The following is a 24,281-nucleotide window of genomic DNA, read 5'->3' as shown; positions in this document are numbered from 1 at the left end:
CACTCAGGATTCGGCTCCTCCAGGCCTTGGGTGGGGGCCGCCCCGGGAGGGCAGCCTTACTATGCCTGTCCACGGAAGACGCAGCCCCCCCCGCACCCCTCAGTCCCCCGCAGGGCATCCGCAGTGTCTGAGCCAGGACCACACTGGAGGCCACTGCACTGTTCTTCAGTGCAGAGTGCAGGGCGGCCCCGAGAGGAGAGGACAGGTCCTGCTCGGAGGCTGGGGAGAGGCCAGTGCCTTCAGTTTGCAGCATGGGCTTCTCACCCTCAGCTACCCCCCGCCTTGGTCACCCTGGGGGCCCAGGCACTCAGATGGGCATGCGGCCGGAGCAGCTCTCAGTGGCCACATCCTCGACCTTGGGGGTCCTCTCATTAGGCCCGGGGGCTTGGGGAGGTATATCTGGTTTCTCATCACTCATCGTCTTGGGAGAAGACCTCCTTCCATGAATTCTGCCTCTGCCCCGCCCACCTTATAGTAACCAGCAGCCTTCATCAAAATGCACACAGGTCCCATTTAATGAGCCCTGAGTGACCACATCCCAGCTACTCTTGCAGGAATAGAAAGGAGAAGGCTCTCTACCCTGCTGCTCCCGGGGACATCTGATGAGGGGCAGAGGAATAGGAAGGGGCTCAGTCGCCTCCTTTAAGTCTATGGTCTCAGCTGCCCCTTCCTGCGGGTGGGTGCGGAGACTTTCTCTTTACAGATCCCCATGCAGGGAAACCCGGAGGAGGTGGCCGTCTGTGTCTTGCTGGCGAGGCCCAGCATACATACCTTTGCTTCCTCAGACTGCAGGAGAGGGGTGGGCTGGGAGTGAGGGTGAGGGTAGGACAGCAGCAGGAGCTCCTTGGGCAGGGCAGCTGGTGGAAGGGTGGCGAAGACCCCAGAGAGTCTTCAGTGGGCTTCCTTCTGCCTCTTCCCTGACGCAAACCTTCTCCACCGTGACCCCAGGAAAGTCCCCCAGCCTTCAGTCTCTGTGCTCAGGGCTCCAGCCCCTGCTCCCAAGACATGGCGCTCGCCGGTATCCTCCACCCCATCCTGGGGTCCCTCTACACTGCCTGTCATCTCCCGTTCTAGCTGGTCGGCAGGTCGGGGCCTCCACGTGGCCGACAGATAGCCAGGGCTCCGCTGGGGCCTTCCCAAAGTCTGCAGGAGGTAGTGGGGCGGTCCAGGCCACCCTCCTGCCTCCCCCTGCTGGGCTCTCCCCTGGCCGCCACTCCCGGCTGGCGTCGCCAGGTGGAGGCCTTGGGTCCTGGTCAGTGGTACTGGCTCTGGCCCTCCAGTTCCAGCCCTTCCTGGAACTGGGCCGAGTCCAGCTCCCTTGCAAAGCCCCTCACACCACTCTCCTCTTCTCCCTCTTCCGACTGTCCGTTCATGGTGCCGTAGGTGTGCCGGGCAGGGGAGGAGGCTGGGGTCAGGTTCATCTCCGGCTCTTGCAGCACGGTGGCCACATACAGCTGCTCGGGACAGAGAGGGGAGATGGGGTGAGGTCACATCTGGGGCAAGGCCCTGGGCACACGCTTCCCCCTCACGCTTGACCCGCAGAGCCTCTGCCCCTCTAAGCCACGGCTCCTTCCTTCTTTCCCCGCAGCCCAAGTCCCGGCCATCCCACCTGCCCAGTTGCTCTTGATCATTTATCGCGCATCTACGTGCTCCCCGGGCTACTTAATGCGAGTCTCCTACTCCTAGTCCACGCTTCCTTCAGCACACGTGCCATTCATTCTTGGTTCCAGGTCAGGCTGAACCCAGGGGGAGATGACATGAGTCTCCCTTACACTGGGGTCTGGAGGGACCCCCCCCCCCCATTCCTGAGCTAGCGCATTTTCTAACACAGCTTCAGAGGCGCATCCAACTCCCTCGGGCTGTGTCATTGGTTGGCCTGTGAATCAGGATTTGAAACTGAGGCTGCTAGCTGAGGTCTTGGTCATGTGACCTGTGAAATCCAGGCATGGGCCCAGGAATGCCTGGGATGGCAGCAGAATAGAAAAGCACAAGAAGTACTAGGGTCAGAGCTGTTTGTCATCCTTTGAAGGGACTTTTAAACCAACTCCTTACTTTGAAAATAGGTAATTATTGGATAGAATTAAACCTTTCCTGTGGGAATTTATTTCAGTGAAACTAAACAGCCCTAGTTGATGAGAGAACACTCTTTCTACAGAAGAATTTAGGTATTTTCACAAGGCCAAAATAAACCCCATAGATGACTTTTGGGTCCTAGGGGAAAAATGGTAACTGAACAATGGAAGAAGCCAGCAGTCAACCCTGAATCAGGGAGTCACTTCAGCATCATTAATGGCAATAAATGGGATATTATATATTGCCTGGTGTGACTCACAGCACTGCCTGTAATGTGTTTTACCTAGCCCCTAGTGTTGAACTTGAATCTATCAAGCCTTTGGATCTAACTTCTAGTTTTCAGGAAATACAGGAGATAGTGTAACCTCCTGTAAGATACCATGAAGAAACAGCCAGAAAAAGCCAGAAGTTGGGACATTCTGCAGGACTACTGGCTTGGTCTCTCCAACAAGTCATAAAACAGAGACGGTGCTAAAATAAAAGGGACATGCACAGGTGCCAGATTAATCTAGCACAGAGACTGGATTGGATCTTGGTCTGGACAAGCTGTAAAAGATATTTCTGGAACATGTAGGGCAAGTTGAATATGGACTGGGTATTTGAAGAGGTAAAAATGTATATATGTAGAAAGACAGAGATTGTTAACTTAAAATGCAGGTTATAAAATAGTGGTACAGTATTATGTCATTAAAAAAATCTATATATCTGAAAAAATATACATTAAGATATCAGTGGTCATCTCTAGGTGGTAGAAATGTGGACTTTTTATTTTCTTATTTTTGCTTCTCTGTTTTTTCCCCATAATTATCTACAACGCTCAGACCCCTCTGTTATAATAATGAAAGATTTAAAAAAATCAATTCCAGTAATTTTTTTATTTAAGGCTCGAACTCTAGAGTCTGACAGACCTGGTTCAAACCTTGTTCTGTCACTTCCTTGCATAGTAGTACTCTAGGGTCTAAATTAATTCACCTTTTTGAGCCTCAGTTTCCCCATCTGTAAAATATGGATAAAAACCCCTACTGTGCAGGTTTATCATAAAGATTAAGAGCGAGAATGGTGAAGCATCTAGTTTGTAAGGTTTCAATAACCGATTGCTGACAATATTCCAGAGGGGTCATCCTGGAAGGGCCCCAGGGGAGATGCTATGTGAAGAGAGACTTTCCTGCTTCGAAACCTTTGTTGTCTCTCTGGTACTGGAGCTCCTTCTTGCCTGCCACCTCCCAGAGCTCATCGGGCCCTATCTGTAGGGCTCGTTTCAGAGTGAGGCAGACCTGTATGTAGTTCTATGCACCTGGCGTGGGCACATCCGCCCACTGTTGCGTCTGTGAGCTTTCACCCAACGCTGCCGTGACTAAAGGGCCTCCCCTCCCACCGGTCCCTGCCGCCCACTCTGCATTTGCACCAGGCCCCAAACTGTCTTAGGTTCCCCGGTGCTCCAGATTCTCTCTTCGGGGTTTTTGCACAGGCTGATCCTCTTCCTTGAATACTCTTCCCCCACACACTCTTCCACCTGGTAACCCCTACTCTCCCATTCCTGGGGTCGGATTAGATGTTCCCTCCTCCGGGAAGCCTTCCCTGAGTGCCCAGGCTGGCTGGTACCCTTCTTCAGTGCTCCCCAAGGCACCCTGGCATCGGGGCACGGGCTGACCCGGTACCCTGCTCAGTGCATGCATCAGTGGCCCTGCAGCCACACTTGTGGCCGGGCTGCGGGCGAGCGCTCACGCCCCTCCAGGCTGAGCCGCGGTGTGGGAGCCAACGCCCAGCCTGCTGGACCCCCTGCACTCTGAGTCCGGCCTCATCTCTTCACAAGCTGACGGGCTCACGCATCCGGCGCAGCCCCTGCCTTACCATGCAGTGCAGACCTCCAATAGCTCGCTGCGGCTCTGTCTGCGCCGCTCTGCCTGGCCCCTGCGCCCTTGGAGGCAGCCTTCGGTCCTGAAGCCGAGCCCCAGCACGGCCCTGCGTCTACACGACTGAGCTCGCTGTGGCTGGGTTCGCCCTGACCGTTCTTGTCCTCTCTGAGCTCCTTCTAGAGAATGTCCTGGAGTAAATCCTGGATCTTCTATCTTTCTGAAGGCTCTTCAGCCAGGGCCATGGCAGCAATTTGACCTGGGCCAAGTCCTGCTGCGTCAGAGGAGGGGGTCCAGGGACACCCGGCTCCTCCCCAGTACCCAGGGTGGCCACTAACTGCTGGTATCCCCGCAATGCTGCTGGAGTAGCCCACCCCTGCAAGCACCCGCCTCCTGACATGTCCCAGGGCGAAGGCACTGACTCACAAGGGAAGTTGGCGTGGAGGAGGTGCTGCTGGGCTCCAGGTCAAACACGGTCTCCATCTCCTCCTCGGGCTGCAGCGGCGGGAGAGACAAGGAGGGTCACGGGGTGCCCCCACCCTCCCCATGTGCAGAGAAGCCTGGACCTTAAACTCAGGCTTAAGGGGCCTACTGCTCCCCTTAAACTCAACTCATCTTCTATTTTTCCAGGTCCGCAGCCCAGCTGGCTGGGCTGAAGCCCAGGGGGACAGAGAGTGGACTGGGAAGCTGGGGACACCCTTCTGAAATATTCCATTCGCAAGGACCATGGTGGGAGAGAGTAAGCAGAGTGGAGGCTGCGGTTCAAAGATGAGACTGCTTTGACTCCAGGAGAAGCCTTGACTTCCATAATACCTCTTCTCCTGCCAGAATTTCCCCTCTATCTCTGTAATGAGATGAGGGGTTAGGTCCCCTGTCACCTTCTGTCTCTAGAATGGACCCTTGAGCAACCAGATCCCAGGACATCGTTGCATTGGGAAGACAGAGCCAGAGGCGTCGTTCGCTCTGGTCCTTCACTAGCGTGGACTTGGGCCAGGGGATGGAGGAGGGTCCAGGTAGAATGGGCAGCAGGCACCTGTGCCCAGGGCCACAGATATGGAACCGCTGGAAGCAAGAAGATTCTCTTCTCAGAGGCTCCCTCCTCTGATTCAGCAGGATGCTAGTGCTTTAAATCAACTTCCTTTCTTATTTAAATTCATTTGAAAAGGAAACAATTCACTATTATAAACAGAAATCCTGTGTCAGTTGCCGTAAGCAAGGTTAACTAGAAAAATAAATGTGTAACCATGAAAAATATAAAATGTTTGAGTCCACTGGAAATCATTCCAGTACACCTCTACGGTCACCCCACTTTAGGAAGTGCTGATCTAGAGCACACAGTTCTGTTGGCATGGATTAGATCCCTTCTCTAATAATTGGCTGGGCCCCACTGGCAAAGAGCCGAAAGAGTCATGGGGCCCAGAGAGCCAGGCCTCCCCTCCAGGCAAGTTCAATATCCTGAGATTCTTAAAAGTGAGATGACTGTCCCCCTTCCCCAGGTTATCATCCTTTACCACCCCCTCTTTTACTCCTTCACTCCATCCTCTCTCTCAACACTCCATGCCTTGGAATGGTCCTCACAGCTCAGTGGCTGAATAGGCTCACATCGTAGGAGGGATGGGCCAGCAGCCCGTGGTTCGGAGATGTCAGAGGGGAGAAGAGGAGAGGACAGCTGTCTTCTGGATTTCCCTGCCCCGGGAGGCGTGATTCTGGGGCCAGTGCAAGGACACATGCAGGACGTACACCCGGCACTGAGTCTGCACGTCCCGTCATCAGAGAGAAAGGCAAGAGCCTTTCGTCATTGTGGTGCTTCGGGTGGGCGTCTGAGAGCTGTATGCCCTGGGACCAGGAGAACCTGTGGAGGAAAGCCAGGCTGGCCACTCACCTCATAGTCAGATGCTTTCCGAAGCTTCCCCAGAAAAGTGCCAATGCACGCCAGTATCATGGAAACAATAAGGGTGGAGAGGGAAAAGAAGGTGATGGCGTGTAGCGGCCCTGCAAGGAGAAGGAAAGGCATGGGCGTGGTGCTTGAGGACCAGAGCTGTGGGCAGGGGTGCCGGCTGAGATGCCGCCCGGGCTGACAGATGCCTGCGGCCCAGCTCAGCATCCCTGTAGGAGTTTGGAGCCTGGGGCAGATATGTCCCTGCCCAGTTCTCCCCTTAACTATTTGATCAATGAGCCCGACACAAGGACATCAACCCTCTGTGCTATTTGACCAGTTTAGGATTTGGCATCCGGTGGATTCCATGAAAAAATTAATTGACTTAAATATCCATTTAGGTGCCCGTTAAACGTCTTCCTCGATGTCAGTTACCTTCCACCTCACGGTCCCTGGGAAGTATCTCTGAGTCACTCGTTTATGCCACTGCCCCAAAATACAGTCAGTCTCAGACCCACACCTTTTCTTGTAAGCCTGTTTTTAAAAAAATTTTTTTAAATTTTATATTGGAGTATAGTTGATTAACAATGTTGTGTTAGTTTCAGGTGTACAGCAAAGTGACTCAGTTATACATATACATGTATCTATTCTTGTTTCAAGTTCTTTTCCCATTTAGGTTATTACAGGATATTGAGCAGAGTTCCCTGTGCTATACAGTAGGTACTTGTTGGTTATCTGTTTTAAATATAGCAGTGTGTACATGTCAATCCCAAACTCCCAATCTATCCCTCCCCACCTTCTGCCCTGGTAACCATAAGTGCATTCTCTAAGTCTGTGAGTCTGTTTCTGTTTTGTAGATAAGTTCATTTGTATCATTTTTTTTTTTTAGATTCCACATATAAGCGATATCATATGATATTTGTCTTTCTCTGTCTGGCCCTTGTAAGCCCTTTTGAAGTGAGTGTGCTCAGTTACATGTGCTAATGGCATGGAAAAGCAATTCAGAATTTTTGTTTGGGGAAGTTTGGTAACTTTTTTATGGCAGCAGTTTTCTAACTACATAAATATTGAAAATCAATCTTTACAGTCAGAAGTTATTGCATAATGATGCTTATTGCTGTGTTTTTATAAAAGCAAAAAATGATAAACAACTTCAATATCGCAACAATGGAGAACTGACTAAAAGTGACAGAATTTAATGCAGACGTTAAAAGGCATGTACTCAACAGTATTTTGATAATGCAAGAAATTGCTCAGAACGTAATGTTCAGTGAAGAAACTCAGGATACAAGTCTGAATAGTATAAAATGGATGTCACAATTTTGTAAAGTAAGAGTAAACCAATAAACTCCCTCCACTTTGCCCTGTCCCCCAAAACGTAGGCACAGAGTGAGGTGTGGGAGCGACAGACATGAGGCTGTAGGTGAGCTGGTAGGTCATTCAAATTTTGATCTTTCAATTTTTTCTATTTTTGATAATAAACATGTAGTTCTTTATACTTAGAAAAAAAGCATTATTAAAAAAAATGAAGTCTGCTGGGGCAGGAAAGGCTTCGGGGGCGACAACAAATGGACAACGCACATAAATAGCTGAGCCGAATGTTGACTGACGCCACTGTGACAGGCGGTGGAAAAACATGGACTTTCCCTTCTCCACACCACTGAGACGGTTACGGTCAAGTGTCTTGAGGGAAGGCAAGTGTGGGGGGGGAAGAAGGAGGATGGGGAGGTCAGCGTGAGCCTTTTCTGAGACTGGGAAGGGGCTGGCAGAGACTGCTGCCCGGGGCATGGGTGACTCTGAGGGCAGAGAGCCGGGGGTTCCAGTCTGTGGCCTGTGGGGACTCTCTCTGTGAGGGTGTCTCTGAGCTCACCTGGGCGGGGACAGCAGCTTTGTGTAGCCAAGCTGGCTGCTGGGGCAGGCTCTGAATCCTCCTCCAGGTTTCTGACAACACATAAGACCAGGCATCTTCTAGGATCCCAGAGGGAATGTCTTTCGAATGGAGCCTGATAGCTAATATTTTATTTCCTGCCAGCCTTGAGTTAGAATGAAGGAATAGGATTTTTTTTAATTTTTTGTTTGTTTGTTTTGCTTTGGTTTTGCCCTGAAAGTTGTAAACCAAAATGTATATGATTTGGACCACGTTGGTCCTCTGCTTAGCTTCCAAGGTCTGCCAGGACTCTTAACACGAGCCCTCTAGGCCTAGAGAAGGCACTGGGCTTTGCCCTGTTTCACGAGTAACACCTTGCTCTTCCCAGGCTTTTTCTGCTCCTACAGAGCTGTTGTTGAGGGGTGACGGAGCAATGGGGAACAGGCAGAGGCGGGATGGTGGGGCGGGCTTGGTACCTACCTAATCGCAGGATGGAGAAGAAGAGCATCCAGAACAGACCCAGGAGCGGTGCGAAGATGGCCTGGTGGACGGCAGCCATGTGGATCTGCTCGTTGAGTTTGGTGGGTGCGTAGGAGTAGTACATGTTATAGCGGTCCGTGACGTGCTTCATGCACAGGTAGAGTAGCCCTGGGGGCCGGGAGATGGAGGCACACTCAGTGGCCGTCCCAAGGCTCCCCCCGCCAGGCCTGAGATGCTAGATTCAGGTCTGTCAGAGTGGCAAGGGCCAAGAACAGGCTGTGGGAGCTCCATGGTGCTGACCTCTGGGACCAGCAGCTTCCCTTGAGTCCCTAGAACCTATTCTGTCAACAAACATCCTATGTAAACAGCCACCCAACCTTGGCCCCCTGACTGGCTTGGCTCTGACCCGGCCCCTCCCCACCCTTCCGACAGGCTGTCCCAGGTCTCCTCCTGATCCAGGAGGGAGCTGGATGCTGTGGGGCTCCCAGTCCGAGGGTGTGCAGTCCCCAGTGAGCTTCAGGGATGACTCACCAAAAGGAACAATGATGGGGCAGGTGATGCTGTACGCCATCACCACGCTGAAGACGTTCAACATCCATGCATACTCGCGCCCATACTGGAAGTCCATGGCCTGGTTCTGGGGCAGAAGGCAGGGGTCCTCCTGAGGTGGCCTGGTCCGCTTGGCTTGGCTGCTTCTGTGCTCCTTATCCGGGATGGCAACCTCCCTTCCAACCCTGGTGTCCGAGAAGCACCTTGCCCCACCTCACCATGCCTCCCACCTCCGGTCCCTCCGTGCTTCTAACAGGCCCCCTTCCTGACACTCGCCCAAGGGAAACTCTGAGGGCTGTGCTCAGGGAAGGGCCTGGCCCTCACCATTCTGATGTGGACTCTCTCTGGCTCCGACCTGGAGAAGACGAGGCGGGTGGTGTACAGAAAGAGTGACCCCAGGCGCAACAGCTCCATGCCTGTGCCAATCAAAGCTGACGTGATCACGTAGTTGACAAAGAAGGCGCCATTGTCTGGCAGGAACACACACCTGGGTGGAAGACAGCCACAGAAGCCGGGGAAGAGGGAAAGGGCAGAGGTATTGGGAGGAAGGAGGAGAGAGAGGAAACGAATTAAGGAAGTGGGGATGGGGTGGAGGTAGAGATGGGGAGAATAGCTTTCAAATACAGTCATCCCTCGGTATCCATGAGGGATTGGTTCTAGGAGCCCCCGCGGATACCAAATCCAGGGATGCTCAAGTCCCTTATATGAACTGGCATAGTATTTGCATATAACCTAGGCATATCCTCCTGTATACTCTAAATAATCTCTAGATCATCTATAATGCCTAACACAATGTAAACAGCTGTAAATACAACGTACATGCTGTGCAAGTAGCTGCCTGCACACAGCAAATTCAAGTTTTGCTTTGGGGAACTTTCTGGAATTCTTTTCCTGAATATTTTTGATCTGCAGTAGGTCAGATCCGAAGATGTGGAACCCATGGATATGGAGGGCTGACTGTATACATGTGTTCTCAGACCAATTTAAGTTAACAAGGGCCCTTCTGAGCAGGGCTGGGGGTGGTCTATGGCATTTGTGGATGGGTTAGGAGATACATGCACTGGCTTGCTCTAAAGAAGGGCTGTTTGACGAATGGATAAAGAAGATGTGGTACATGCATACAAAGGAATATTACTCAGCCATGAAAAGGAACGAAATTGGGTCATTTGTAGAGACGTGGATGGACCTAGAGACTGTCATACAGAGTGAAGTAAGTCAGAAAGAGAAAAAAAAATATCGTATATTAACATATATGTGGAATCTAGAAAAATGGTACAGATGAACCGGTTTGCAAGGCAGAAATAGAGACACAGATGTAGAGAACAAACATATAGACACCAAGGGGGAAAGCAGGGGGCGGGTGGTGGTGGTGGGATGAATTGGGAGATTGGGATTGACATATATACACTAATATGTATAAAATAGATAATAAGAACCTGCTGTATAAAAAATAAATTAAAATAAAATTCAAAAAAAATAATAAAGAAGGACTGTTTGACTTGGATCCACAGACCCTGGAGAGTCCATAAGTAGAATTTTGGGGGTCTGTAACCTTGAATAGGGAAAAGATTACATCTTTACTTTCTCCGATTTAGCACCTCCTTTCATTAAGAGCGTGGGCAACAAATCACAGCGATGTCAGCCATAGCCATGAGTCTGTCACCAGTTGAAATGAGGTATTTTCATATCGTGTTGTACTTATTGCTGAGCTCTTACGATACCATTTGTGCTCATCATCATTTCAAAATGATGCTAGTTATTAGTCAGGCCGCTAAATTAGACATGCTAAATTCACATGATTGAGATTTTTCTGTCTGCACACGCGTGTTTGACATAGCTAGCTGGCCGACTTCAACTAGTAGTCATTCAGCCACCTGAATGGATGGTCACACTGCCTGTTCTCACGTTGGTGACCCAGGCATCTCTGTTGCTTTCCAGTGTCTCCATCTACACAATTCTGTCACCTTCCTTTGAAAGAGAAATCTGTAAGCCCCTGGACATATTTCAGAACTCCTTCAAAAGCTATTCTTTCTTGAGGGCATCAGAGTTGAGTCATGAACTCACAATTCTTTTCTTTCTCATATACAAACTGTATTGAAGATAATGACCTAGCCAAAGATGAACTCACTCATCTTGGAAAAAAATCAACTTATTACAGTTATAGTTTAATTGTAGAAAGCTTGGAGAATTCTGGTCCTTGCCTTATAAAGCAAGCTATGAAAGCTTGCATGTCATTTGCAATAATATACCTTTGAAAATTGGGACTTTAAACATTTGGAACCCTAAAAACAAAACAAAACAAAAAAGAAATTGGCTGGATATCTAACACGACCTGCATGTTGCCTTGTCAAAAATCCACTCCCCTGCCCAATTTAATATTCTTCTTCTAGCTAAGTAACATCAGCTTTCACACCGATGCCTTTAAAACAATAAAATGTAACTTTTGCTTGCCTACCTTTAGAATGCATCGGCCTATTATTAAATGTGTTAATAGAGATTGCATTACAAATTTGAATTTTAGAATATTTTGATAACTATGTTTCAGCATAATTGGTTTTTGTTATAACCCAGGTATTTTGTACATTTAAGGAAATCTACTCAGAGTACATGTAAAACTGGCAAAATCTGAACAAGCTCTGTGGATTGTTTCAACATCAATTTCCTGGTTGTGATATTGTACTATAGTTATGCAAGACGTTACCATTGGGGGAAACTGGATAAAGGGTACATAGGACATTTTTGGGGGCAATTTCCTTTGAATATACAATTATTTCAAAAACTTCATTCAGAGAAGGAGTTCCTGGGCTTTACCCCCAAAGGGGTCCATGGCACAGGAAATGTTAAGAGACTGCCTAATGAGAGTGTTAACATGCATTCATCTCTACCTGTATGAGTAAATAAAGGATACACATATCCACCTGGCGTGAAGCCCAATGCACATTGGGAGTACACCTGAAACATGCACTCTAGTACTCACTGGAACCTGATGGATGCCTGTTCCAGATAGTAGATGTCAAAGAGCCAGCGTAAAAAGACGTCCAAACTAGAATAAAGAATAAAGAATAAAGCACAAGAAAAAGAACAAGAATAAAGCAGACCCTTCAGTTAATGAATCTATGACCTAGGCCTGGGGTTCAGTTCCTCTTGGGCTGGCTTCCTTCCTTTCAACCTCCCTTGCCCAATCCCCAAAGACTCTTGCATCTTAATATTCTAGCTGGCCAATCCACACTGCCTCTCTTCTTAATGCTGGGCCCTAACCCTTTGGCCTTTCAGCTCAAGGCCTCCCCTCCAGCAAACCTTCGCCAGCCATTGCTCCCACAATGTTCTCTCCCTCTTCTGAATTTCTACTGCACATTCTTCCCACCTTGGGCTGTCAGCTAGCTGATAGGTATGGCTTGTTTCCCCAGCTGGAGGATAAGCTCTTTGAGGGCGGAGTTCATGGCTGACAGCCTAGAGTTCGCATGATACCTGACTCATGCTAGGCTCATGACAGGCACTGGACTGGCATTTGAGGAATGGATTTGCAGCAACCAGAGGTGGGCCTACAGTATCTGCAAGAGGAAGTTCCAACTCTAGGGTGAGCCTGGCTGACAGAGGAGAGATAATTGGAGGTGAGGTACCTGGTCAGTCCCATAGAGGGCAGAATGACCACCATAAACACCAGAAAGATGTAGCACTTGTGCACTATGATCAGATTCTGAGCTGATCTAGAAAGAAACAAAGAGAGACATGATAAGAACCAAACGCCTTACTACAGAATGAAGGGAGAGAGAGACGGCTACCTGGCCTAGAGAATGGTTTCATAGTGCATACCAGTGTCATCTCCACGGAGCACTGTGAGCTGTGCTGTGGCTGGGAGCAGCAGGAAAGAATAGCATGATCAACTAGTGATGTCTGCCTTGGGCATAAGAAAAGGAAGGGAAGGCACACACATACCATATACTTGACATCTCTGTTCAAGGGACATTACTAATGATACCCAGAATTCTTGCAGAGTTTCAATAAGCAACATGAGCCCTGTTCTTGGCCAGAGGAAAGACCAGTAAGGATTTCTGTTAAGATAAACCTCCTGGCTTACTGCCTGATAGGATGATAGAAACTTTTGGTGCCAGAAATAACTTTTGAGACCCACGCAGCCTTCAGGCCAAAGCAGGTCCGCCTGCCCCAGCATACGGTAAATCCTTTCCAACTAATTAGCTCCTACCATAGAACTATTAGTGCTAATAAATAGGAAATAGCTCTTAATTGTTTAAGATGTGGGCACTGTGTAGGCTACATGGGTCTACAGTCAGACTGAGTGCAGGGGCTCCTCTGCTATGGCCATAGCAGCTCTTCTGACATTTTCCAAACAAGTCCTGCTCTCTCACTCTCATCCTCTGCCCTCTGCCTGGAATTCCTGGCACTGCCTATCTCTGCCCGCAGCTCCAGACCCTCGGCGCGTGGCTGGAGGCTGAGGGAGCAGCCCGAGGAGGGCTGGGTTTTGGCCCCATATGCCTGGTATGGTGGCCCTATCTCAGCATCCCTGAGGCCAGAGGCCCAGAGGCAAACCGGTCCCCTCTTTCCAAAGAAAAAAATATCCGTTAGTGTTTTGGGATGGTTTCAGGCATCAAAGCCACCCCATATCTATTCCATTCCTTAGGCCAGACGGGAAGCCAGAGTACTAAGCTGGTGGGGTTTGGGGGGGCAGAGGAAGAAGCAGGTTCCAAGAGCAGGGCTAGGAGGGGAGGCCCCCAGCTCACCTGGTCCAGTGGGCTTCAAGGAAGGCGGAGAGGTAGACGATCAGAGGCATTATCACCGTAAAGGCCCAGAGCAACAGGGAGGGGAAGAACTGGGTCACGATGGGGCTCTGTAGGGGTGGAGCGGAGGAGGGCAGAGAGATGTCAACGCAAGAAGCCCCATTCTCCTTGCAGGCTTCCCTCGCCTTCTCCCACATCCCTGGCCTCTTCTCCAGCTCAGTCCCAGAGCAGGCCTGGTGTCCCCGAGGCTGCACAGTGCGCCTGGCCTTTCTGACCCGCCTTCCTGGTCAGGGGTCTGCCTGGCTGGGGCGGCCGGAGGCTGACACCCCAAGGTCAAGTGACATCCCCAAGGAGTGCAGGCCTTCGACGCTGAGGTCACCGGAGGGGTGCCCTAGGCTGCCCCTAGTGACTTGGCCCTAAGGCCACAGCCAGCTGCTGTCACTCATGTCTCAGACCTCAGGGAGGAGATGCTGCTTTTGTTGTGATGTTGTGTGAGAAGTGGCGAAGAGGGGGAAGGTATGGAGCAAGAATTCCCAGGGAGAGCTGTGGTCCCCTTGCCTGGGGCCTATTGTGAAGTTGACAAAGGAGGGCAAAGGTAAGCAGCAGCAGCAGGAGTGCCTGGCTTGACTGCATACACGTGCGTGCGTGCGTGCGCGTGTGGGTGCGTGTGTTTTGCTGGAACAGGCACGGGGATAACAGGAAAGGAGGGGCCTTATAGGATCACTACAACAGCCTTGAGGCTATAGAACTTGGAAACGAGCCAGTCCAGTTCCTCGGAACACCTCTGTCCATATGAAGCAGCCCTTCCCTCCAGGGACGACTCCTGTGAGCCGTCGAGCACACCCAGCCAGGTGTGGGTGTGTCTGGAAGTGCGGGAAGTGGAGACAGAGCTGGAGGGCCTTCTCCTCTAGAAGGGCTGCCTTGGAACTAACCTCTGCCTGCCCGGCCCTCAACCCTGTCTTCAGAGCAGGGAGCCCAGCTCTAGAGAACTTGGGGAGAACAGAGCTGTCACGCTCGCCACACCTTCTGCTGCCCCTTTTGTACCTCTAGCTTGGCCCAATGTAAAGGAGCCCTCCAAGCCCATCCCCCCAAACTCACCCCAGAACTTGCCTGGGGCTCCCCCACTCTTCAGCCCCGGTCCCTAAGATGGGCAATGACCCACATTCATGCCCTTTAGAGCACGGGAAGCGCTGTGCCACCATTTACACAGCTGCCACTGCCACAAGTGTGCGGGCATTGGAGTCACGTCCCAGTGGGCCTCCCACCCGCTCCTCGCCTGAGTTCCTCCTTCATCTCCCTGGGGCCCCCGCGCCTGGCCTGAGCAGAGGAGGCACCTTCAGCTTCTCGATGGGGCGGGTGACGTTGTACATGTCGATGGTGTTGATGATGATGGCAGGCGTGGTGAGGAAGAAGAAGAGGAAGAAGAGGAAGGTGTTGATTGCGATGAAGCGGGCCCACCAATGGAAGCGGCGGACAGACAGGTGTTTCCTGGGCAGGACGGAGGAGGGAGACGCACTTAGGACCCCGGGTCTCAGCCCTCAGACACAGCCCGTGCTGTTTCCTGCACGCCAGCTGTGGACCAGGCTGCCCTGGTCTAATTCAACCCCGTGCGCCCACCCATACCTGCATGAGACAGCCCTGGGCCTTCCCCTCAGTCACACCACTTGTAAAGGCTCTGAATGTATCCCATAGGCGAACCAAAAAAATGATCCGAATTCTTTCTGCAGGAAAAAACTCTTTTCCAAAGGTTGGGTGCCTTCCAGGCTTGTGGTGGGGTGGGTTTGGGGGTGGGCGGAGGCTGTGATGCCCACGAGAGAAACAGCCCAGCAGGGGCCGTGTGTGGGCAGTGAAGCAGGAGGACAGGCCCTGATTCCCTTCATCGTCCTACGGCCTTCTTCAGTCCCAGAGGAGCTCAAAGGAGAGGGGAGGGACAGAGAGGGCTTACCAAATAATGTCTTTGGGGTGTGGGGCACGGACAACCCTCCAGTGGTCGGATTTGACGATGGTGGTCACCGAGGACTGCTGGGCCGACACACCGCACTGGATGAACTTGTAATCCTCCAGGATGCTGCACAGATGTGGGAGCAGACAGAGGTCCAGGGGTGAGGACGATGGTCTGGGGGTGGGGGGGCTCATGCCAGGGGCCCGGGGCCGCTGTGGCCATCCCACAGGTAGAGGCTCATCCACTTCCTGGGAATTCTTGGAGACTTGGATATGTCTCTCTCGACCTTGTTAAGTGGGCAGTCCCCAAGGCCTAGTCACTGAAGGAAAGGGGCATTAGAGGGAGGGACTGCCCAGGAAAAAAGGGGGCCACATGGTTCTCAGTTCATGTCTTTTCCCCTTAACAGTAGTGACAGCACAAAGACCCGCTCTTTCTGTGAGGTTGACAGGAGAGGTACTCATTTCAGCCCCATCTTAGTATCCGTAGCTACCGACTATTGAGTTCTACACAGTGCATGATGCTGTGCTAATTGGTGATTAACATCGTCTTAATTGCACAGATTACTGAAGACACAACCAAAGAGGGGCGGGTGCTGGCAATGGAGCCTCATCTTTGGTTTTCTAATTCACACATCTGCTGTAATTAAACCTTAGATCCTCTCTACAGAGAGTGTTCTCAGAAAGTTATTATCTTATGTAGATGTATTGTTTTATATAACACATACACTAACTAGAACACATATCCCTTCTTAACCCTCTGGGAGGAGGACAGGGAAGATATAAGTAATCAAATTTGATAGATAAGAAATTTGAGGGTGTAAGTGACTTGCAAAATTGTACACAATTTTTTGCGACTAAACTCTAGCCTGTGCCACTGTTCCTTGGTAGGGTTGGGGTGGGTGAGGACAAATGTTGTGAGTGATCAGGCTCCCTCGGGGAAAGGAGGGCCCCATAATCCTCAAAAGACTGATTCTGAGGCTCCCATCTATTTGACCCAGTCCTAAGATTCCTTCCAGAACATTCCAGAGTGGCCCTCATCCACTCCCTATCAAGGTGGGGCTGCCAGAGGCTGGTGCGGAGGAGAGAGGAGGCAGTAGGGCTATGAATTAGGGGAGGCTTGCAGCAGGAGAGGAGAAATGGCAAGCAGGGCTTCTCTACCCTGACTCTGTCACTCGTGGTGAGGGGAGGGGTGATGTGCAATGAGGGAGAACTGGGTACCATTCTTGTCAAGGCCTGGAAGAGGAACCAAGAGGTCAACAGCTACTCTGACCACTTCTGTGCTGAAGCAAGAACATATGGGAGTGAGGAGCCCAGGGCCTGGGCATCTCTGGAGACAAGCTGAGCCTGGAAGCTGGGGGAAGACGGATGTGGCCATGCTCTAGAAAGCAAGATGGCGGCTGCCATGCCCATGAGGAGCATGGAGGGGTCAAGGGGAGGGCAGAATATGGCAAACTGGAGGGAGGCTCTCTCTCCTCCTCCCCTTGGCTGGAATGGGGGTGAAAGAGGATGGTTTCAGAGAAGCGGAGGCCCACTGTCAGGGCTGGGCTGGGCACAGCAAGCAGCTGGCCCTGGCACTCACTGCTTTGTCATCCTGGAGTCCTGGAAGGTGACAAAGATCAGGTCCAGACGCTTCAGCCGAACGCGGTTGAGCTCAGCGTTGAACTCGTCAGTCAGCTGCTCCTCCAGCTCACTATAATATTGCTCTGCATCTACCTGGGGTGAGATGTGGCCCTCAGAGCTGGAGCAGCCCGAGTTCCAGGCCTCACGCTTGGATGTGAGCCCTCTCTCCACTCAGGCGGCAGGCCCGAGGTCTTGGTTCCATCCCCGGCTCCCTTTGAAGCCTGGCAAAAAGCTCAGGACCCCAGGTGGGCTCCAAGATCCCAGCTCTAGAAGAGGAAGAGGCTATGACTCTGAAATTAGCTCTCTGCTCTTAGATCTAGGGAAAGCGAGGCATCGCTGGGGGTAAGGGGGTGCCTTTGGACTCGCAGTAGCCCCCAGAGGAGTGACAGAATGTGTTTGTAGCATTTTCAGGAAAGGTGATGATTCTTTTTCTGGACTCGCTAGAGTTCAGTCCTGCCAAGACCTCCTTCTAGCCACGGTGGTTGGGCGATAAGACTGAATCCACTGCTTTCAAATATTCCTGTCCTAGCTCAGTGAAAGCCTGAGGCCTGGGAGCCTATAGCAGCCTGTGGTGTCCTCGCTGGTCCTCCCATCCAAGCCCAGGAGGGGGCAAGAACAAGCCTCCTTGAATCACTCTGGAGGGGGCCCCAAGAAAGACTCCTCTCAACAGGGAGATAGGACGGGTGGAAAGGAAAGCAGGAGCCAGGTGCCGCAGCACAGAGCAGACCTGAATGAGGCCTGTGGCCCCAGGGTGCGGGCAAGGGGCACTGCCCAGAGCCCTGGACAAAGCCTGGAGACCCGGTGCCCTAGCCCCTCCGCTGTGTCCCCCGATGCCCTTGTCAGTTACCTCTTTGAAGCAAACCCAGCACTTGCAGAAGCACAGCCGGGAGCAGGGGTGGATCTTGATCATCACCTTCCCCTTCTTCTTGGCCTTGGCAGTGTAATAGAGCCGGCCCCGCATTGCATGGCGCCTGTCAGCCAATGGGCAACAGGAGAAGGATCTTGTGGTCAGGGTGCCAGCAGAGCCACAACCTCTCCTTCTCTCCCCACCCCGGATTCAGACAGGTCCCGCTACAGCCTCACCTCTGATCATCCAAGTCAATCAGGGTCCTGACGTCGTAGCAGAAGTGGACTCTGGTCACTACGCACCCTGGATAGGCCTCACTGAAGCCACAAACATGGAGGTTGAGCCATTCTGTAGGGCTGGGGACCTCCTCCCTCCCCCCCCCACCCCCTACCCAGAGCTACAGCCTACAGGGCTAGGGGGCTCAGCTACCCGTGGTTCCTGGTGCTTGGATGGTAGAATCCACCCCTTGCTCTTAAGGCTGGATGTCAGGGTTGATCCCTGTTAATCTGAGAGTTGCCACATTCTTTCCCAGATGACACAGAACAGGGCCAGGGAGCAGAGCTGGAAATTGCTGCTCATGGAGAGATAATTAGCTCCTGTGGCTAGGAACTCAGGTCACAAAAGTTGTCTCAAGATGACCTGCTCTAGATAACCGCGGTCTGGCAGCTCCCTGGGCTCCACAGTTGGAGGTACAAGGGAAAGGAAAACTAGCATCCTCCATCACACCCATGCCATGCAGAAATTCCCTGACTTCAGAAACCCTGCTCTGGCCCCAACCAGGGCCTCCCCCATTCTGAAAGGTTGATCCTGAGCTGAATCTAGGGTGAGCCACAGCCCCACTCCACCATCCGGTGCATCACTACCCACATGAGGACCCAGGCAGGGTTACCAGGAGGAGGCAATCCATGCCTCAGCCCACCCGACCCACTTACTGAAAATGCTTAATGATGATTTCTGGGTCTTGGATGTCCGTGGGGACATAGGTGATCATTAGTGTCCTTGTGACCTAGGTGGGGAAGGTCAATGGAGAAAGAAGCCTGTGCTCACACAGGACTCCTGGAGTCTGGGTCTTCAGGTGGCCCAGAACCACCTGGAGTAGGTCTTCTACTCACATCAGGCCGCCTCCTTGCTGGGTAAGCCAAGTGTCAGCTTCCCCAGCCTGTGTCCCTGAGGTCAGCAGGCCGTGGGAAGCTGCAGCCAGGGAAGCTACACCTCTGTTAATCTCTGTGCCCCCCGTGGACCCCTTGCCATAGACGGCTGTGATCGAGGGAGGAAGAGCCAGAGGCTGCAGACAGGGCCTGGGGAAGGACCACAGCTCCATGCCCTGCAAGGGCTGCTCACGCTCTCTTGCTGATTTACAGTCTCCCTGCACCTCCGCTGCTCGATGTGACGTCCCACCTCGCTGGGTCGTCCCTCTCATCAGACCGCGCAGGGGAGTTAGGAGATGAGCTAGACTCTGGGGAGGGAATGTGGAAGCCCCTCAAAGTCCACATTTAATTCTGTGCGTGGGAAATGTCTTCCTGAGCCATCGCCTCAAGGCGACAGTCTGGTAAACTGTGCTGCAAGAGAGGGGAGTCTGGGCAGAAGCTTCTGGTGGCAAGAAGGAAAGCTGAAGTGGCCGAGTCCAGACTGCTCAGGGGTGCCCAAGCCTCCATGACTGGCAGGCTGAAACATTCGGGATTACCCTTCAGGGGTATGTGCATTTGCATTCTGGGGTGGGGTAAAGTGAATCCGTCCTTTAGGATGGACAGCTTGAAGGAGCTGATCTCACTCTTACCTGCCATCTTCCCCCGCAGAAGACCCTACCCACCTAGTGGTCCTTCCTGGGATCACCTCCCAAATAAGTGAATGCTACTCAAATCCCTGTCTCAGGGTCTGCTTGGGAGGTAGGATGGGGGAAACACAAACCAAGACAGTGGGGACAACACCGGGGCAGGACATGAGGTCTCTGACCTCAGGGAGATGGTAGAAGGGCAAGGAGCTTGGGCACAGCAAGAGTGGGCAAAGTAGTCAAAATATCTACCCAGAGGGTCAGCGGGGGGCACTGGCCGCTGAGGATGGAGGCCCCCCGCAGGTTCAGGGCTTAGTTAAGCCTTTAGTTTTCTGATGGTGGGGAGGTCCAGGGGTCCTTGGAGAGGGTCCAGGGCAGCAGGGGTGCAGGGGGAGGAGGCACCTGGGAGCAGCTATTTACCAACTGGTTTGGAAGTGTATTAGTGGTTTAACAGCCCAGACAGATGTGCCAGGTGACGATACCCAGGGATAAGCAGAGGAGGCTTGCCCTACTCAGGTGAGACTGCCCCCTCCCCCAGGTGTGCAGAACGCACCAAGCTGGGATGCCTCTGAAGTATGGGAGTGGGATGGTGTCCAGCTGGGGAGAGCCTCTAGCCGAGAGGGTGTTGTTCTAGTAGCTCTTTTCACTTACTCACCTTGTAGCTCTTCTTGGGCACAAACCCTAAGCAGTGATGAGTCATGAAGAGGAAGTTGGTGACAAAGTATAAGAAAGCGAAGAAGCTGTGCAGCCACAGGAACTTACTCCTGCCAAGAACAAGACACAGGAGGTGTGAGACCCCAACTTCCACCCCACACGGTCTCCCCAGGGCCACCCTCTGGTGCCTCCAGACACTCAGGCACCTTGGAAGGGAATGGAGAAGGGTATGTCCACTCCAACTAATAGAGGCTAACATTGAGTGTTTACTATATGCCAGGCCCAGGGTGGGACTAGATGCTTTGTGTACATTTTCTCACTAGACTCTTGTACCTCGTGAAGGTGGTACTGTGAATGTCTTCATTTTACTCGTAGGGAAACAAGGGCTAGAGTGACTGCTCGAGGTCACTTCTAGCTGTGGCAGTGCCGGGAGGTGAGCCCAGAGCTGCAGAGGCACTTACACTCTTCACTCTGTGTCGTGCTGCCAGCGGCTGTGGCTCAGGCCGCCCCCGCCGACCATGAGGACAACAGGAGGGGCCACCCGGCCTCTGTGGTAAGGGACTCCGGGGTCACACGCAGGCCTGGAGGAAGGTGGGCCTGCAGATTCAGCCCGCCTCCCTGGGGTAAGAAGAGTGCTGGCCCTCGGGCTCTGTGCTCACGTGATGCTGTCCCAAGGCATCCAGCCAGGATGACTGCTCAGAAATAGGGCCTGCCTTATTTGGTGCAGTTGGAGGAGAGAAAGGCTGCCTTGCTTCAAAATATCTCCTCATCACTGTCTCCGTGCTGGCATTTCACCTAACCTTCCCCATCTAGTTACATGTTTCTCTCCTCAGTGTTCTCAGAGGGGGCAAGGTGACACGGTCCCTAAGGGACATTCCAGCTCTCTGCCAGTATGGATTTACAAACGTTGAAGGCTCTTTGCTGCCCTATTAAAATTCACTTCTTGTTGGGAAGTTGTAGGTGCCACACTTACAAGAGTGGCTGGCCTGGGAGAGGCTGGTAAGCTCTGCTCTGGTGTTGCCAGTACCCGGGAAAGAGTTGGTTGAAGGTGGAGGTGAGAGGGTGCCCAACCATTCTGCTGAGTTTGGACTTTGATGGATTTGGAATTTGATGAAGTTTGCAGGGGTGCAGGGGCAGAGGATCAGGGGTGGGGCAAGGGGAGGTGGGGCAGGAGTGTGCAAACCCCACTCACACCTGCTGGAAATGCTGCTTCAGCTTTGTCAGGAAGTCAGCCAAGTCTGGCCATGAGACCTAGTGGGGGCTGATGTCTCAGCCTGGACCAGCAGGGCCACATCTGGCTCAGTACAGATTGATCTGGCCACCAACTGGGTTGGCTGATGTTAAAATCCACAGGTTCCTGGACCATGAGGGCTGGAGGGGGCTTAGAGGTCATGTCCAACAGCTCTTCCCCCACCATGGACTAGGGATGAAGCTCAGAGGGGGAGGGTGCACTGCCCCAGACCCAGGGCCGGCTAATGGCAAAGCCGGGGCATGAACCCAGCTCCTGTGGTTCCTTAGTCTCGCTGCTGTGGGAATCAGGTCTGGGCTTCACTCGGTTATATGAGGGTTGACCTGAACTATTTTGTGGGCAGGGAAGCAATACCTTAAACCTCTGCTTACTACAGTAATCCTGTTGGGAGCTGGACATACTAAGCAAATAGGACCATCTTTCCAAATCTTCAGGAGTGACCGGTTTAGGTCGTTGCATCCATTACAGAGATGGGGACACTGAGGCACCAAGAATACTTCCCCACAGAGAGGATGCAACTTCTGGCATCCCACTTGGAACCTGGGTTCCCAAGGAAACCAGGCCTTTCTTATCAGCAGAGTGGTGCTCATGTTTTGGACCCACGCATTGGACCATCTCTCCACGCTAACACCCATCCCCCCAAGCCAGTAGAATGGGAGGTAAGAGGATCAGGTACCTACTCTGTGGAGACATTGACAATGGTGGTCCGACCAAAGTGACTATTCCAGTCTGAAAGAGAAGAAAGTTGCTGACCTCAAGCCTGGCACCTTGACTGGTTGGGTGCCAGACTTCAGGGTTCCTGAGTGAGTGCCCGGGGTCTAGAGATGCTTGCCTACGTCCTGGTCTTCCTTTTAGTTCCCCAGAGCTTGTCCCCAGCTTCCAAACAGCCCCAGCAGAGGCCTCCTCTCCTCCCTGGGACTGCTGACTGGGGCTCCTCGGCTGTGAAGTGAGACCAAGCGTTGGTGCGGCAACCCCAGAGCATGACTGACTCAGGGCAGACATCGGTGAATGCTTGTGGGAGGGACCCGGCAGCCCCACCATGAGCGGAATGATGAAATTAGCAACACTGTTACCGCTGGCAACAATCACAAAACCCAGAACTTCTGAAAATGCATTGCTGCCTCATTCTCACAGAGTAAATCCTTCTGGCTGAGTGTATAGTGTGCTGGTTTAGACATCTCCAAGTTTTATGAAATCATACTATCATTGCCAACACACTAGCTCTTAGGATGAGAATCTGGGAAGGCAGGGCTCAGTAGTTATTTACTCTGGTGGTGGTATTTGGTAGCATGAGAAATGGGTGTTACCTTGAAGTAACTGAGGTCTACCTCTGTCCGAGGAGAAATAGGTGGAAACCTGAGCAATCAGGGTACACCTGGCTGCCACCTGGGCATTTAAGGTGCTATCCTGTACCACCTAGTTGTATGGCCCTCACACAGCTCTATGTTTGCATTTCCTAGTGAAACCCTGGCTGTTATTCACAGTGCCCACTATCAGGCACTGTGCCAACCACTTGACACGCATTGTCTCTCAATCCCTATGACAGTTGAGGAAACTGAGGCCTGAGGACACTGTATAAGATGAAATAATTTTTTGGGAAGCAGACGTGGGTAAAAGTTGGGGAACCATGATTTTTCGGTCTTTGAAGCCCAAGCCCTCACCCACCACATTATTGTGTGAAAATTTACCCTGTTATAAGGAGTGTGGATAGATTCCCTATGAGAAATTCTGCATGCTGTGTCCATCAGAGTGGGTACAGAGAGAGATCAGGTCCAGAGATCTTTGCAGTGGGTCACATGTCATAACAAGGCCTCCAGGAACACCTGGACAGGTGCAGTGTGGGGTCATAAATAAACATTCAGTTTTAGACCGAATTACTACTATCTGCCTTCTGTGTGCCAGGCCCTGGGCCAAATTTATACCAAAAGAGGTATCATCTCCGGCTTCCATGTGAGAAAACTGAAGCGTGGGTTGCCTAAGGTCACATAACTAATTTTGAGAAGTGCAATTAAAATTTAGATTCCTAGACGCTCAAGACCCAAGCTCTGTCCTGCCTACCGGGCTGCCTCTTAGGTCTAGTGGGCCGGGCCCGGGACCTGCTGAGCTCTGCCTACCCAGAACATTTCCAGTGTAGTTGATGGGCAAAATGATGCCCAAGGAGGGGATGCAGAGGATAAGCGCAAAGACGATGAGATGATACTGGAACATGATGTAGATACGGGCATCGTCTCCACACTTGCTAATCAGATCTTCGTTCCTGAAAGAGACACAGAGACAAGGACATTGCTCAGGAGCCAGTGTGGCTACAACTGAAGTCGGAGGTAGACAGAGGAAAGGGAGAGAAGATGACCACCCTACCCCCGAGTTTTTATCTTTAGAAATATCACCCTTCTCAAAACTTGTTATGCCTGAAATGTATTTCACTGAATTTCACAGGCGTATCAAAGATAGAGGCTACAGATACACTCCTGGGAATCTAGAAGCCCTCTTAAATCAGGCATTTATTCCCTCTTTTATTGCTTCTTCAAACATTTTGAGTGCTTGCTATAGCGTAGGCACTGAATAAACCATTAGTGATAACAGGATTCATCCTATTTTTCAAAAAGTTGTTCCTTAAATTAAAAAGTGGTACTTAAAGCCACAATGAGGTATCACTCCACACTGCCAGACTGGCCAAAGTTGGAAAGTCATTGAGGAAAGTGTTGGTGAGAAAGTGCTGGCGAGGGTGTGGGATGCCGGGAGCTCTCTCACACTCATGGGTACTT

At 51.8% G+C, this 24,281-nt stretch overlaps 1 protein-coding gene across 1 annotated transcript in view; it reads right to left on the bottom strand.

Annotated features, from left to right (window-relative positions):
- Positions 1-1,253: 1,253 nt before the first annotated feature.
- The window catches only part of TMEM63C (transmembrane protein 63C), a 55,856-nt gene continuing 32,828 nt past the window's right edge, over positions 1,254-24,281 (bottom strand). The window contains exons 6-23 of the mRNA XM_061182753.1: positions 23,631-23,773; positions 22,197-22,245; positions 20,269-20,377; positions 18,775-18,848; positions 18,079-18,159; positions 17,843-17,966; positions 16,955-17,088; positions 15,380-15,502; positions 14,769-14,922; positions 13,438-13,544; positions 12,319-12,405; positions 11,676-11,741; positions 9,023-9,185; positions 8,681-8,786; positions 8,150-8,317; positions 5,809-5,918; positions 4,353-4,421; positions 1,254-1,454 (exon numbers count right to left, since the gene is read on the bottom strand). Coding sequence (XP_061038736.1) covers positions 1,254-1,454; positions 4,353-4,421; positions 5,809-5,918; positions 8,150-8,317; positions 8,681-8,786; positions 9,023-9,185; positions 11,676-11,741; positions 12,319-12,405; positions 13,438-13,544; positions 14,769-14,922; positions 15,380-15,502; positions 16,955-17,088; positions 17,843-17,966; positions 18,079-18,159; positions 18,775-18,848; positions 20,269-20,377; positions 22,197-22,245; positions 23,631-23,773 — 2,068 coding nt within the window. The remainder of the gene's footprint in view (positions 1,455-4,352; positions 4,422-5,808; positions 5,919-8,149; positions 8,318-8,680; positions 8,787-9,022; positions 9,186-11,675; positions 11,742-12,318; positions 12,406-13,437; positions 13,545-14,768; positions 14,923-15,379; positions 15,503-16,954; positions 17,089-17,842; positions 17,967-18,078; positions 18,160-18,774; positions 18,849-20,268; positions 20,378-22,196; positions 22,246-23,630; positions 23,774-24,281) is intronic.

The sequence above is a fragment of the Eubalaena glacialis genome, chromosome 2, assembly GCF_028564815.1.
Source record: "Eubalaena glacialis isolate mEubGla1 chromosome 2, mEubGla1.1.hap2.+ XY, whole genome shotgun sequence".
NCBI lineage: Eukaryota > Metazoa > Chordata > Mammalia > Artiodactyla > Balaenidae > Eubalaena > Eubalaena glacialis.
Note: the sequence above shows the minus strand (reverse complement) of the source record. Positions and strands in the feature narration are given on the sequence as shown.